At 46.7% G+C, this 14,077-nt stretch overlaps 1 protein-coding gene across 1 annotated transcript in view; it reads left to right on the top strand.

Moving 5' to 3' along the window:
- SCAMP4 (secretory carrier membrane protein 4) overlaps window positions 1-2,941 on the top strand; it is a 76,982-nt gene extending 74,041 nt beyond the window's left edge. The window contains exon 7 of the mRNA XM_038771067.1: window positions 592-2,941. Coding sequence (XP_038626995.1) covers window positions 592-768 — 177 coding nt within the window. The 3' untranslated portion in view covers window positions 769-2,941. The remainder of the gene's footprint in view (window positions 1-591) is intronic.
- Window positions 2,942-14,077: the final 11,136 nt, after the last annotated feature.

Raw genomic sequence — 14,077 nt, forward strand, 5'->3', positions numbered from 1 at the left:
GGGAAAAATAACCCTGATACCCACTATCTGCTTAACAGAAACAGAAAACAAGAATACTTACACATACCATCTTATCCTACTGAACACATCTGTGTCTTTCTCCCTGATGAGAGTGCAAGCTTTTGGAGGGTAGGGATCATGCCTTCTAACTCTAGTGTGCTCTCCCAAGTGCTTACAGGGCTCTTCCCACAAGCACACAATAAGTACTGTTGATTGATTGTCCTTACTAGAGGTTATCGTCTTATTGGCCCTCCCACTTTGCTAAATAAAACTTTTTTCATTCTCACAGGTCCTGTAGCATCCCACCAAGTGTCTCTAGTTTATTAAAATGTGGGGATAGGACATACCCATAAGCCATTTTGATCTGATTGTCTTGTTCCTACCCAAGCACTTAGATCAGTGTTTGGCACATAGTAAGCTCTTAACTCATACCATCGTTATGATTAATACCCAATATATGAGGACTGGGCACTGAGAATCAACTGACAGTGAAACAGAGTTGTAAAATGACCTCAACCCAAAAGAGAAAAGTAAAATGCATATCTTCCTGCTCATGTTTTTTCTTCTTTCCCTCTCTTCTCTGTTCCTCAGGTTCATAAGCTATACCGAGGGACTGGTGGTAGCTTCCAGAAAGCTCAGAATGAGTGGAGCACTGGTACCTGGAAGAATCCCCCAACTAGGGAAGCACAGTACAACAACTTTTCTGGAAATAGCTTACCAGAGTATCCCACGGTGCCCAACTACCCTACAGGGAACCAGTGGCCTTAGAAACATCAGTAACACTGCGTAGAGTTGTAGTGTTTTTTGGATTTTTTTTTAACTTTGGTTTCTACTACTGTTTGGAAAATTCATTTGTTCTTTCTTCTTCATAAAGCGATGGTAGATTATTATTTCACCCCTCAAATAAAATACCCACAGAAGAAACTCATTACCTAACAACAACCACCTCTGAAGGAATCTCTAAAATTTTGCATATCTGTAATTGAAGCATTTTTGTGCCCAGTTAACCAGTATTCAGCACGTTTCAGATAGAGCAAACTTTTGCTATCATTGTCTAGAAATCAGCCAGAAATCAGGATTTGGGACTGATGACTTGTCCTGAAAACACTTCATGAAATTCCTCCCCTGCCCCCAGTCATACTGTTATGTCAGATGTGCAAAAGCCTTTCACTTTCCTCTTCTGTTAGTAATGAATTGAAAATTCAAACTGTGGAAGAATCTCTTTCTAGATGCTCTGGTGGAACTCCTCTATTTATTTTTCTTCTTCTTACAATACTGATGGAGCTGAGCAGTGAGAATATATACTTGATTTTGCTTTCATAGTCCTAAGGCAGCCACGGTTTCAATGGGTGAATTGCCGCTTTGTATTAAATGAGAAAATAGGAATTGCCCAAAGACAATTGAGCATGCCTGATCGAATGAGCCTAGTTTGTAGCTTTTCCACCATTAAAAATTTTTATTTTAAAATTTTCCTCACCCCAATGTGCAAAGCACTTGAAATGGCATTGCCAGTGGGAATATCAAATTATCAAATTCCTGATTATATCTTTCGTTTAGTATCCACCAAAACTAATAATCAGCATCTCAAATTCTCATGAGTTGTAAAAACTCTTCTTGGTTACTTATCAGAAAGCAGTAGGTGTATAACTTATTAGTATGAATAATACATGTTTTACTATATATTGTCTAGAAATTTATTTTTCTTTAGGTTTCCAAGTTAAGAAGTACCATAGAAAGGTAGGTAATTGATTTAGGATTACCTTATCCATGAGGTCATTGCTTGCCTTAAGGAGTTCTATGTATGAAACTCTTCTGTGGGAAGAGATAGATGTAAAGGAGGAAGCTTGCTTGGGGAAGCAAATAAAGCAAGGCTTCACTCCCCTTTCTGCACATGGGTTTTGTGGGAGGAGGGAAAAAAAATAATTTCTTAGAGTGAGCGTACCCACCCAAATTTATTTACATTTGCCAAGCACACACATTGGAATCTGTAAGTACAGTAGTCAAATTCTTCATTCTTTGAGGCTTTTCAAGCAAAAGTTTAACATATTTTTATATTTTTGATTACAATAACTACATCATTTGCACATTTCCCAGTGCAAAGGACACTTTCATCAAATGGTCTTAAAAAAAGAAAATCTTGATCTATGTGCCTTATCAAATAATTAAAACAAAGGAACCCGTTATCTAAAAGTGACTTTTTCCCCTTCTTCTTTAGTTAGTCTTAATTTTCCTAAACTGTTTTGTAAATATTTCAACAACTGAAATGCATTTTGTTGGGATTTGTGAGACATATGAGCCCCCCTCAAAGCCCCTAAACCTGTTTACACTCGATGCTTAGAATATTTTGTTTACAAAGACATAGATGTTTCCTAAAAAGTTATCTTCTTGACCTCATAACTGCCTAGCCATTCCCAGAAGTTTATTCCTTTCAGAATTTTCTCCTTTATAAAGTACATAATTTGCTGCTTGAAACCAAGGTATCCTGGTCCAGTGGAATCTTCCTCTTGAGGAGCTTCCTTTGCCTTTCGTAGATCATGCTAAGTGAAATATTCAGGTTTACTTCACTCCTAAACTTTTGCCACCTTTAGCCAGCAAACTTCCTCTTAGTCTTCCTGAAAATAATGACCATGTTGTCTCTTGGGAAAAGAGCAGTCAAGTTTTCAGCATCATGTCTGCTTAATGAAAATTCCTAGATTACTGCGAAAAGCAGCACATGGTGTCTTTCCAAAAGCACAACTTTATGCCAAGATCTGCAATTTGCTTAGAGAACAAACTATGTAAAACACTATGGCTCTTTTTTGTAGTTTTTAAAGTGTTTATATTAGACATATAAAATTAACAGTGTTGGTGAGAAAATAACAATTGGAATTAATGACTTTTTTGGTTATTTGCATGTTTCTTTGTGGTGTATTTTGTTCAATAAAAGTATTCTTAAAATCTGCATCAGGCAGGACGGTGGTGACTCCCATCAATGTATATGCTTGTGGGTTTCTGGGGTTTTTTTTCATGGATGAGAGAAATTGGTGAATGAGAATGATTAGATTCCACTGATTTCTTTGTGGAACAGGTAGAGGGGAGTCATCCAAGAGCTTTTGAATGAGGAGTATGTGTGGTTTCTTCAGGAAGGGAATTTTAGGAACTTAGGCTTTCTTGTTTTTTCATTGAGAATTCAAAGGCCACTGGTAAGTGAATTTCGAACTAATTCTGAGAGGTAGTTTAGAGAGTTTTAATCAACCAGTTGTATTTACTGAGTGTTTACTGTGTGGAGGGCACTGTACTAAGCATTTGGAAGAATACAACGTAACAGAGTTGGCAGACACATTCCCTGCCCACAACGAGCTCACAGTCTAGAGGGTAAGACAGACATTAATATAAAGAATTAAATTATAGATATGTACATAGATGCTCTGGGGCTGAGGGAGGGGTGAATAAAGGAAGCAAATCAGAGCGATGCAGAAGGGAGAGGGAGTAGGGGAAATGAGGGCTTACTCAGGGAAGGCCTCTTGGAGGATATATGCCTTCAGTAAAGGCCTTGAAGGTGGGGAGAGTGATCATCTGTCAGATACGAAAAAGGAGGGCATTCCAGGCCAGAGGTACGACATGAGCAAGAGGTCGGTGGTGAGATAGATGAGATTAAGGGACAGTGAGCAGGTTGGCTTTAGAAGAGCAAAACATGGAGCCTGGGTTGTGATAGGAGAACAGCGAGGCTAGGTAGGAGGGGGCAAGGTGATTAAATGCTTTAAAGCTGATGGTAAGGAGTTTCTTTTTGATGTGGAGGTGGATGGGCAACCACTGGAGTTTCTTGAGGAGTGCAGAAACATGTCCTGAACATTTTTGTAGAAAAATGATTTGGGCAGCAGAGTGAAGTGTGGGCTAGAGTGGGGAGAGACAGGAGGCTGGGAGGTCAGCAAGGAGGCTGATACAGTAATCAAGGCCAGTTAGGATAAGTGCCCAGATTAGTGTAGCAGTTTGGACGAAGAGAAAAGGGTGGATTTTAGTGATGTTGTGAAGGTTGAACCGACAGGATTTAGTGATAGATTGAATATGTGGGTTGAATGAGAGAGAAGAGTCAAGGATATAACACCAAGGTCATGGGCTTGAGACAGGAAGGATGGTGGTGCTGTGTTCAGTGAGGGGATTGTCAGGGGTAGGGCAGGGTTTGGGTGGGAAGATAAGGAGTTCTGTTTTGGACATGTTAAGTTTGAGGTGTTGGTGGGACATGCAAGTAGAGATGTCTTGAAGGCAGGTGGAAATATGAGACTGGTGAGAGATCAGGGCTGGAGATGTAGATTTGGGAATCATCTTCACAGAGGTGGTAGTTGAAGCCATGGGAGCAAATCAGTTCTACAAAGGACTGGGTGTAGATGGAGAATAGAAGGAGACCCAAAATTAAGCCTTAAAGGACTCCCACAATTAGAGGATGGGGAGGCAGAGGAGGAGCCTGAGAAAGAGACTGAGAATGAGTGGCCAGAGAGATAGGAGGAGAACCAGCAGAGGACAGTGTCAGTGAAGCCGAGGTTCATTCATTCATTCATTCATTCAATCAATCGTATTTATTGAGTGCTTACTCCGTGCAGAGCACTGTACTAAGCGCTTGGGAAGTACAAGTTGGCAACATATAGAGATGGTCCCTACCCAACAACGGGCTCACAGTCTAGAAGGGGGAGACAGACAAGAAAACAAAACAGGTGTCAAGTCATCAGAATAAATAGAAGTAAAGCTAGATGCACATCATTAACAAAATAAATAGAATAGTAAATATGTATAAGTAAAGTAGAGTAATAAACCTGTACAAACAGATATACAGGTGCTGTGGGGAGGGGAAGTAGGTAGGGTGGGGGGAGAGAAAGGAGGGGGCTCAATCTGGGAAGGCCTCCTGGAGGAGGTGGGCTCTCGTAGGGCTTTGAAGGGAGGAAGAGAGCTAGCTTGGCGGATGTGCGGAGGGAAGGGCATTCCAGGCCAGGGGGAGGACGTGGGCCGGAGGTCGACGGCGGGACAGGAGAGAGCGAGGTACAGTGAGGAGGTTAGCGTCAGAGGAGCGGAGGGTGCGGGCTGGGCTGGAGAAGGAGAGAAGGGAGGTGAGGTAGGAGGGGGCGAGGCGATGGAGAGCCGTGAAGCCGAGAGTGAGGAGTTTTTGCTTGATGCGTAGGTTGACTGGTAGCCACTGGAGATTTTTGAGGAGGGGAGAACATGCCCAGAGCGTTTCTTCACAAAGATGATCCGGGCAGCAGCGTGAAGTATAGACTGAAGTGGTGAGAGACAGGAGGATGGGAGGTCAGAGAGGGGGCTGATGCAGTAATCCAGTAGGGATAGGATGAGAGATTGAACCAGCAAGGTAGCGGTTTGGATGGAGAGGAAAGGGCAGATCTTGGCAATGTTACGGAAGTGAGACCGGCAGGTTTTGTTGACGGATTGGATGTGAGGGGTGAACAAGAGAGCTGAGTCAAGGATGACACCAAGGTTGCGGGATTGTGAGACAGGAAGGATGGCTTCCAGGAGAAGGTGCTCGAGAGTGTCGAAGGCAGCTGAGACGTCGAGGAGGATTAGGACCAGTAAAGTCCATTGGATTAGGCAAGAAGGAAATCATTTGTGACATTTGAGACGATGGTTTCTGTGGAGTGAAGGGGATGGGAATCAAATTGGAGGGAGTCAAGGAGAGAATTGGAGGAGAGGAACTTAGCATGTGTAGAAAACTCACCCAAAGAGTTTGGAGAGGAATGGTTCAGTAGGCAGGTGGATATCTCTGGACTAGCCAGGAGATATCTATTAAGAATCCTTGGAGATTTCTGATTGACACACAAGTCAATCAATCAATCAATCATATTTATTGAGCGCTTACTGTGTGCAGAGCACTGTACTAAGCGCTTGGGAAGGACAAGTTGGCAACATATAGAGACAGTCCCTACCCAACAGTGGGCTCACAGTCTAGAAGGGGGAAACAGAACAAAACCAAACACATTAACAAAATAAAATAAATAGAATAGATTTGTACAAGTAAAGTAAATAAATAGAGTAATAAATATGTACAAACATATATACAGGTGCTGTGGGCAAGGGAAGGAGGTAAGATGGGGGGATGGAGTGGGGGAGGAGGGGAAGAGGAAGAAGGGGGCTCAGTCTGGGAAGGCCTCCTGGAGGAGGTGAGCTCTCAGTAGGGCCTTGAAGGGAGGAAGAGAGCTAGCTTGGCGGATTTTGGGAGGGAGGGCATTCCAGGCCAGGGGGATGACGTGGGCCGGGGGTCGACAGCGGGACAAGCGAGAACGAGGCACGGTGAGGAGATTAGCGGCAGAGGAGTGGAGGGTGTGGGGTGGGCTGTAGAAGGAGAGAAGGGAGGTGAGGTAGGAGGGGGCAAGGTGATGGACAGCCTTGAAGCCCAGGGTGAGGAGTTTCTGCCTGATGCGTAGGTTGATTGGTAGCCACCTCTTGAAAACCAAACTTCTGGCCCATATTTAGCTGGATTTCACCAATCATGACATTAGGCTAAAAAGGTGGGGAAAGGAGTTTTTGCAGCTGGATACAGACTGTGCATACAACATCTACAACCCAACATGCTCACTTTAGTCCTCTAATGCCAACCTACTCACTTTACCTCAATCTTGTCTATCTCACCGCCAATCCCTCACCCACGTCCTGCCTCTGGCCTGGAGCTCCTTCTTCCTTGATTCACATCTGACAGGCCATCACTCTCCCCACCTCCAGAGCCTTACTAAAATCACATCTCCTCCAAGAGGCCTCCCCCAACTAAGCCCTCATTTCCTCTATTCCCTCCCCCTTCTGCATTTCCCCACGCACTTGCATTTTGTCTCCTTCATTCACCCCACCCTCAGCCCAACAGCACTTATGTACATATCCATAATTTATTTTAATGTCTGTCTTCCTTCCCTAGACTGTAAGCTTCTTGTGGGCAGGGAACATGTCTACCGAGTATGTTGTAGTGTAATAATAATAATAATGATAATAATAATAATCATCATCATCAATCGTATTTATTGAGCGCTTACTATGTGCAGAACACTGTACTAAGCACTTGGGAAGTACAAATTGGCAACATATAGAGACAGTCCCTACCCAACAGTGGGCTCACGGTCTAAAAGGGGGAGACAGAGAACAAAACCAAACATACTAACAAAATAAAATAAATAGAATAGATATGTACAAGTAAAATAAATAAATAAATAGAGTAATAAATATGTACAAACATATATACATATATACAGGTGGTGTGGGGAAGGGAAGGAGGTAAGATGGGGGGATGGAGAGGGGGACGAGGGGGAGAGGAAGGAAGGGGCTCAGTCTGGGAAGGCCTCCTGGAGGAGGTGAGCTCTCAGTAGGGCCTTGAAGGGAGGAAGAGAGCTAGCTTGGCGGAGGGGCAGAGGGAGGGCATTCCAGGCCCCGGGGGATGACGTGGGCCGGGGGTCAATGGCGGGACAGGCGAGAACGAGGTACGGTGAGCAGATTAGCGGCAGAGGAGCGGAGGGTGCGGGCTGGGCTGTAGAAGGAGAGAAGGGAGGTGAGGTAGGAGGGGGGCGAGGTGATGGAGAGCCTTGAAGCCGAGGGTGTGGAGTTTCTGCCTGATGCGCAGATTGATTGGTAGCCACTGGAGATTTTTGAGGAGGGGAGTAATATGCCCAGAGCGTTTCTGGACAAAGATAATCCGGGCAGCAGCATGAAGTGTGGATTGAAGTGGAGAGAGACACGAGGATGGGAGATCAGAGAGAAGGCTGATGCAGTAGTCCAGACGGGATAGGATGAGAGCTTGAATGAGCAGGGTAGCGGTATGGATGGAGAGGAAAGGGCGGATCTTGGCAATGGCAATAGTGGCATTTGTTAAGCACTTACTATGTGCAAAGCACTGTTCTAAGCACCGGGGAGGTTACAAGGTGATCAGGTTGTCCCACGGGGGGCTCACAGTCTTCATCCCCATTTTGCAGATGAGGGAACTGAGGCACGGAGAAGTTAAGTGGCTTGCCCAAAGTCACACAGCTGACAAGTGGCGGAGCCAGGATTTGAACCCATGACCTCTGAGTCCACAAGTAATAATAATAATAATAATAATGATGGCATTTATTAAGCACTTACTATGTGCAAAGCACTGTTCTAAGCACGGGGGAGGTGATCAGGTTGTCCCACAGCGGGCAGGGGGCGGGGGGGGCTCACAGTCTTAATCCCCATTTTACAGATGAGGTAACAGGCACAGAGTAGTTAAGTGACTGGCCCAAAGTCACACAGCTGACAATTGGAGGAGCCGGGGTTTGAACCCATGACCTCTGACTCCCAAGCCTCGGCTCTTTCCACTGAGCCACGCTGCTTCTCTAAGCATGTACTATCTGTACCCTCACAAGTGCTTAGTACAGTGCTCTGCACCCAGGAAGTGCTCAACAAATATGATTGATTGATTTAAAGGGGAAGCTCAAAGCCTAATCTTCCACCTAGTCACTATCCCTCATTACACCAGACTAGATAAGTACCTATTACAGTTCCCATCCCTTTAGGCTAAAATCCACATCCTCCACTTGCCCTCTCCACTAAACTCAAATCCTTTGCCCTGCTGTCCCTCCACTCGCATACCACCAACCCTGCATTCCGATCCTGAGAGGCTCGCCCGCCATCACACCAGGGGGCCTCTGCTGCTCCCGGAAGGATCCTTTCATTCATTCATTCAGTCGTATTTATTGAGTGCTTACTGTGTGCAGAGCAGTATACTAAGTGCTTGGGAAGTACAAGTCGGCACCATATAGAGACGGTCCCTACCCAACAACGGGCTCACCTGTAAAATAGAGTATTAAATATGTACAAATATATACAAGTGCTGTGGGGAGGGGAAGGAGGTAGGGGGAGGGGGATGGGGAGGAGGAGAGGGAAAAGGAGGCTCAATCTGGGAAGGCCTCCTGGAGGAGGTGAACTTTCAGTAGGGCTTTGAAGGGAGGAAGAGAGCTAGCTTGGTGGATGTGTGGAGGGAGGGCATTCGAGGCCAGGGGAAGGACGTGGGCTGGGGGGTCGACGGTGGGACATGCGAGAACGAGGTACAGTGAGAAGGTTAGCGACAGAGGAGTGGAGGGTGCGGGCTGGGTTGTAGAAGGAGAGAAGGGAGGTGAGGTAGGAGGGGGTGAGGTGATGGAGAGCCATGAAGCTGAGAGTGAGGAGTTTTTGCTTGATTCATAGGTTGACAGGCAGCCACTGGAGATTTTTGAGGAGGGGAGTAACATGTCCAGAGTGTTTCTGCACAGAGATGATCCGGGCAGCAGCGTGAAGTATAGACTGAAGTGGAGAGAGACAGGAGGATGGGAGATCAGAGAGGAGGCTGATGCAGTAATCTAGTCCGGATAGGATGAGAGATTGAACCAGCAAGGTAGCAGTTTGGATGGAGAGGAAAGGGCAGATCTTGGCAATGTTGTGGAGGTGAGACAGGTGTGGTGGTGACGGATTGGATGTGTGGGGTGAACGAGAGAACAAGAGAGTGGAGTTGAGGATGACACCAAGGTTGTGGGCTTGTGAGACGGGAAGGATGGTAGTGCCATCTACAGTGATGGGAAAGTCAGGGAGAGGGCAGGGTTTGGGAGGAAAGATGAGGAGTTCAGTCTTGGACATGTTGAGTTTTAGATGGCGGGCAGACATCCAGATGGAGATGTCCTGAAGGCAGGAGGAGATACAAGCCCGGAGGGAGAGAGAGCAGGAGCAGAGATGTAGATTTGGGTGTCATCAGCATAGAGATGATAGTTGAAGCCGTGGGAGCTAATGAGTTCACCAAGGAAGTGAGTGTAGATAGAGAACAGAAGGGGACCAAGAACTGACCCTTGAGGAACCCCTACAGTAAGGGGATGGGAGGGGGAGGAGGAGCCTGCAAAGGAAACTGAGAATGAATGGCTGGAGAGATTAATAGAACCAGGGGAGGACGGAGTCTTTGAAGCCAAGGTTGGATAGCGTGTTGAGGAGAAGGGGGTGATCCACAGTGTCGAAGGCAGCTGAGAGGTTGAGGAGGATTAGGACAGAGTAGGAGCCATTGGATTTGGCAAGAAGGAGGTCACTGGTGACCTTTGAGAGGGCAGTTACGGTGGAGTGTAGGGGACGGAAGCCAGATTGGAGGGGGCCAAGGAGAGAGTTGGCATTGAGGAATTCGAGGCAGTGAGTGTAGATGACTCGTTCTAGGAGTTTGGAAAGGAAGGGAAGATAATAAATATGTACAAATATACACAAGTGCTGTGGGGCGGGGAAGGGGGTAGAGCAGAGGGAGGGAGTAGGGGCGTTGGGGACAGGAGGTGAAGCAGAGGAAAAGGGGGGCTAAGTCTGGGAAGGCCAGACTGTGTTATATTCTGTTATATATTCTTTTATACTGTACTCTCCTAAATGCTTAGTACAGTGCTCTGCACACAGTAAGCACTCAGTAACTACCATTGATTGATTGACTGCTTCCTTCCCTCCTGGTTAAGCAGCTTTCCAGAGCTGGAGGGAATGGAAGGAATCAGGAGGCAGGGGAAGAGTAAGCTGAAAAAAACTTCCAAGCCCACAGTAAGCACGTTTCGGGCAGGGAGTATGTCTGTTTATTGTTATATTGTACTCTACCAAGCGCTTAGTACAGTGCTCTGCACAGAGTAAGTGCTCAATAAATATGATTGAATGAATTAATGAAAGGAGCATCCTGGGTAGGTGGTGATTCTCCTACCTCTGGCATGGCATAGTGGATAGAGCTCAGGCCTGAGAGCCAGAGTCTTATCCTGACTCCAGCACTTGTCTGCTGTGTGACCTTGGACAAGTCACTTAACTTCTCTGTGCCTCAGTTGCATCATCTCTAAAATGGTGAGTGCTTCTGCCTCAACTGTGAGCCCCATGTGGGATAGAGACTGTGTCCAACCCAATTTGATTGTGTCCACCCCAGAGCTTAATACAGTGCCTGGCACATAGTAAGTGCTTAAAAAATACCATTATTGTTATTGTTATTATGTGAGGAGCAGAAGCTCCCTGTCTGAGTGGATGGTGGAGAGGATTTCCTGGTCAAAGCGGCATGAGTCTGGGCTCTGGTGCACTAAAGTTTGGGACTGGATCTGAGTCTTTTTTTTAATGGTATTTGTCAAGCACTTACTATGTGTCAAACACAGTTCTAAGCACCAGGGTAGGTACAAGTCAATTAGGTTGGACACAGTCCCTGTCCCACATGGAGCTCACAGTCTAAGTAGGAAGGAGAACAGGTATTTAATCCCCATTTTAAAGTTGAGGGAACTGAGACACAGAGAAGTTAAGTGACTTGCCCAAGGTCACTCAGCATGCAACTGGCAGAGTCGGGATTAGACCCAGGACCTCTGACTCCCAGGCCCATACTCTTTCCACTAGGCCATGCTGCTTCTCTTTTGGAAGTACCTGTTGCTGGTCCCCCTCCCCCAACTCTTCCTCCTCCCCTCCACCCTTCCCTTTCCCTCTTGGCTTCCTGCTTTCCCATTCTCTTTGCTTCCCTTGCTTTTCTCTTTCCCATCCCCGCAGGCAGAAATAGCTGTAGCTATGAACAACTGTTTGTAGGAAACAGCCATACAGTGCAATGACATCACCACTTCGTGCTGAGCAAAGCATGATATAATGAAATGTGACATATAGGAAGCCATAAATTATTTGTTCTTTGCATACTCATTTCTCAAAGGTTTCATGTTTGGTTTTTTGGGGGCGGGGGGAAGGCGGGTGTTTGGCCCTTCTGAAAAAAAAAGAGAATCAACCCCCGGATCTAAGGCTTTTGTTTGGAAACAGGTTGGAATTATAAATCCTGAAAGTCTATTTCACTACCAGTACTGGTTAAGGAGAGCGCAGAAAACTGTCCTCATGCCTTTGGGTCAAATTGGTAGTAACAGAGGTAGATCTTCTCCTGGCAGAGTCATAGGGTCCAAAGCAAGGAGGAACCCAAAAAGAGAGAGAGTTTGGAATCTGAACAATGGTTGCTGGGAAATGCAGACAGTCAGCCCCTGGGAGTTTTGTTTTTTTTTTTTTTAATTGAGCACATACTGTGTTCAGAGCACTGTACTAAATGCTTTTGGGAGAGTACAGTGCAACAGAGTTGATAGACACATTCCCTGCCTACAGCAAACTTACAGTATAGAGGGCTTCCCAGGACAGAGAGTGTGATGGGAGTGTGATTTGCATAAGAGATGTTTGGTTGGCTTATGAAGTAGTCTGGGTGATCTGTCAATTGTACCAATCCTGAGGCAAAAGCATTGAACTACAGTCCATGGGGGTTCCCCAAGGTTTAGTTCTTGGTCCCCTTCTGTTCTCGATCTACACTCACTCGGTGACCTCATTCGCTCCCACGGCTTCAACTATCATCTCTACGCTGATGACACCCAGATCTACATCTCTGCCCCTGCTCTCTCCCCTTCCCTCCAGGCTCGCATCTCCTCCTGCCTTCAGGACAACTCCATCTGGATGTCTGCCCACCACCTAAAACTCAACATGTCCAAGACTGAACTCCTTGTCTTCCCTCCCAAACCCTGCCCTCTCCCTGACTTTCCCATCACTGTTGACGGCACTACCATCCTTCCCGTCTCACAAACCCGCAAACTTGGTGTCATCCTCGACTCCGCTCTCTCATTCACCCCTCAGATCCAAGCCGTCACCAAAACCTGCCGGTCTCAGCTCCGCAACATTGCCAAGATCCTCCCTTTCCTCTCTATCCAAACCGCTACCCTGCTCATTCAAGTTCTCATCCTATCCCGTCTGGACTACTGCATCAGCCTTCTCTCTGATCTCCCATCCTCATGTCTCTCCCCACTTCAATCCATACTTCATGCTGCTACCCGGATTGTCTTTGTCCAGAAACGCTCTGGGCATGTTACTCCCCTCCTCAAAAATCTCCAGTGGCTACCAATCAATCTGCGCATCAGGCAGAAACTCCTCACCCTGGGCTTCAAGGCTCTCCATCACCTCGCCCCCTCCTACCTCACCTCCCTTCTCTCCTTCTACAGCCCAGCCCGCACCCTCCGCTCCTCTGCCGCTAATCTCCTCACCGTGCCTCGTTCTCGCCTGTCCCACTGTCGACCCCCGGCCCACGTCATCCCCCTGGCCTGGAATGCCCTCCCTCTGCCCATCCGCCAAGCTAGCTGTCTTCCTCCCTTCAAGGCCCTACTGAGAGCTCACCTCCTCCAGGAGGCCTTCCCAGACTGAGTCCCCTCCTTCCTCTCCCCCTCATCCCCCTCTCCATCCCCTAGTCTTACCTCCTTCCCTTCCCCACAGCACCTGTATATATGTATATATGTTTGTACATATTTATTACTCTATTTATTTATTTTACTTTTACTTATCTATTGTATTTATTTTATTTTGTTAATATGTTTGGTTTCGTTCTCTGTCTCCCCCTTCTAGACTGTGAGCCCACTGTTGGGTAGGGACTGTCTCTATATGTTGCCAACTTGTACTTCCCAAGCGCTTAGTACAGTGCTCTGCACACAGTAAGTGCTCAATAAATACGATTGATTGATTGATTGCTGCCCTCCCTCCAGCCCCGCCACTCTCCAATCATGTGACACAGTCTGATGCCAGCTTGGGCGGTCCCGGCCCCGTGGAATGTGGCCCTGGTTCCCGGAGCTCGGTCCTGGCTCGTGTACCACGGACCACTGATCGCGCGACTCCCTGGAGCATGGACCGCTGCCGTTCACTGGGATCAGCTCCAGGGAAGAGGTCTTGTAGCAGGGCATGTGCTCCCAGGCCACTACCCACCATCCACATGTGTCCCCAGAAGATTCCATCCCCCACCCACCTCTCCTGGGTCAGCTCCTGAGGAAAAAATAATAATGATAATGGTATTTGTTAAGTGGTTAGTATGTGCTAAGCACTGTTCTAAGCACTGGGGGAGATACAAGGTAATCAGGTTGTTCCACGTGGGGCTCAGTTTTAATCCCCATTTTCCAGATGAGGCAACTAAGGCACAAAGAAGTTAAGTTACTGCCCTAGGTCACACAGCAGACAAGTGGCAGAGGTGGGATTAGAACCCACAACCTCTGACTCCCAAGCTCTTTCCACTAAGCCACGCTGCTTCTCCCAATTATGATATTTGTTAAGCACTTACTATGTGCCAAGCACTGTTCTATGCACTGGGGCAGATGCA

Source organism: Tachyglossus aculeatus, chromosome X2 (assembly GCF_015852505.1).
Source record: "Tachyglossus aculeatus isolate mTacAcu1 chromosome X2, mTacAcu1.pri, whole genome shotgun sequence".
Lineage (NCBI taxonomy): Eukaryota > Metazoa > Chordata > Mammalia > Monotremata > Tachyglossidae > Tachyglossus > Tachyglossus aculeatus.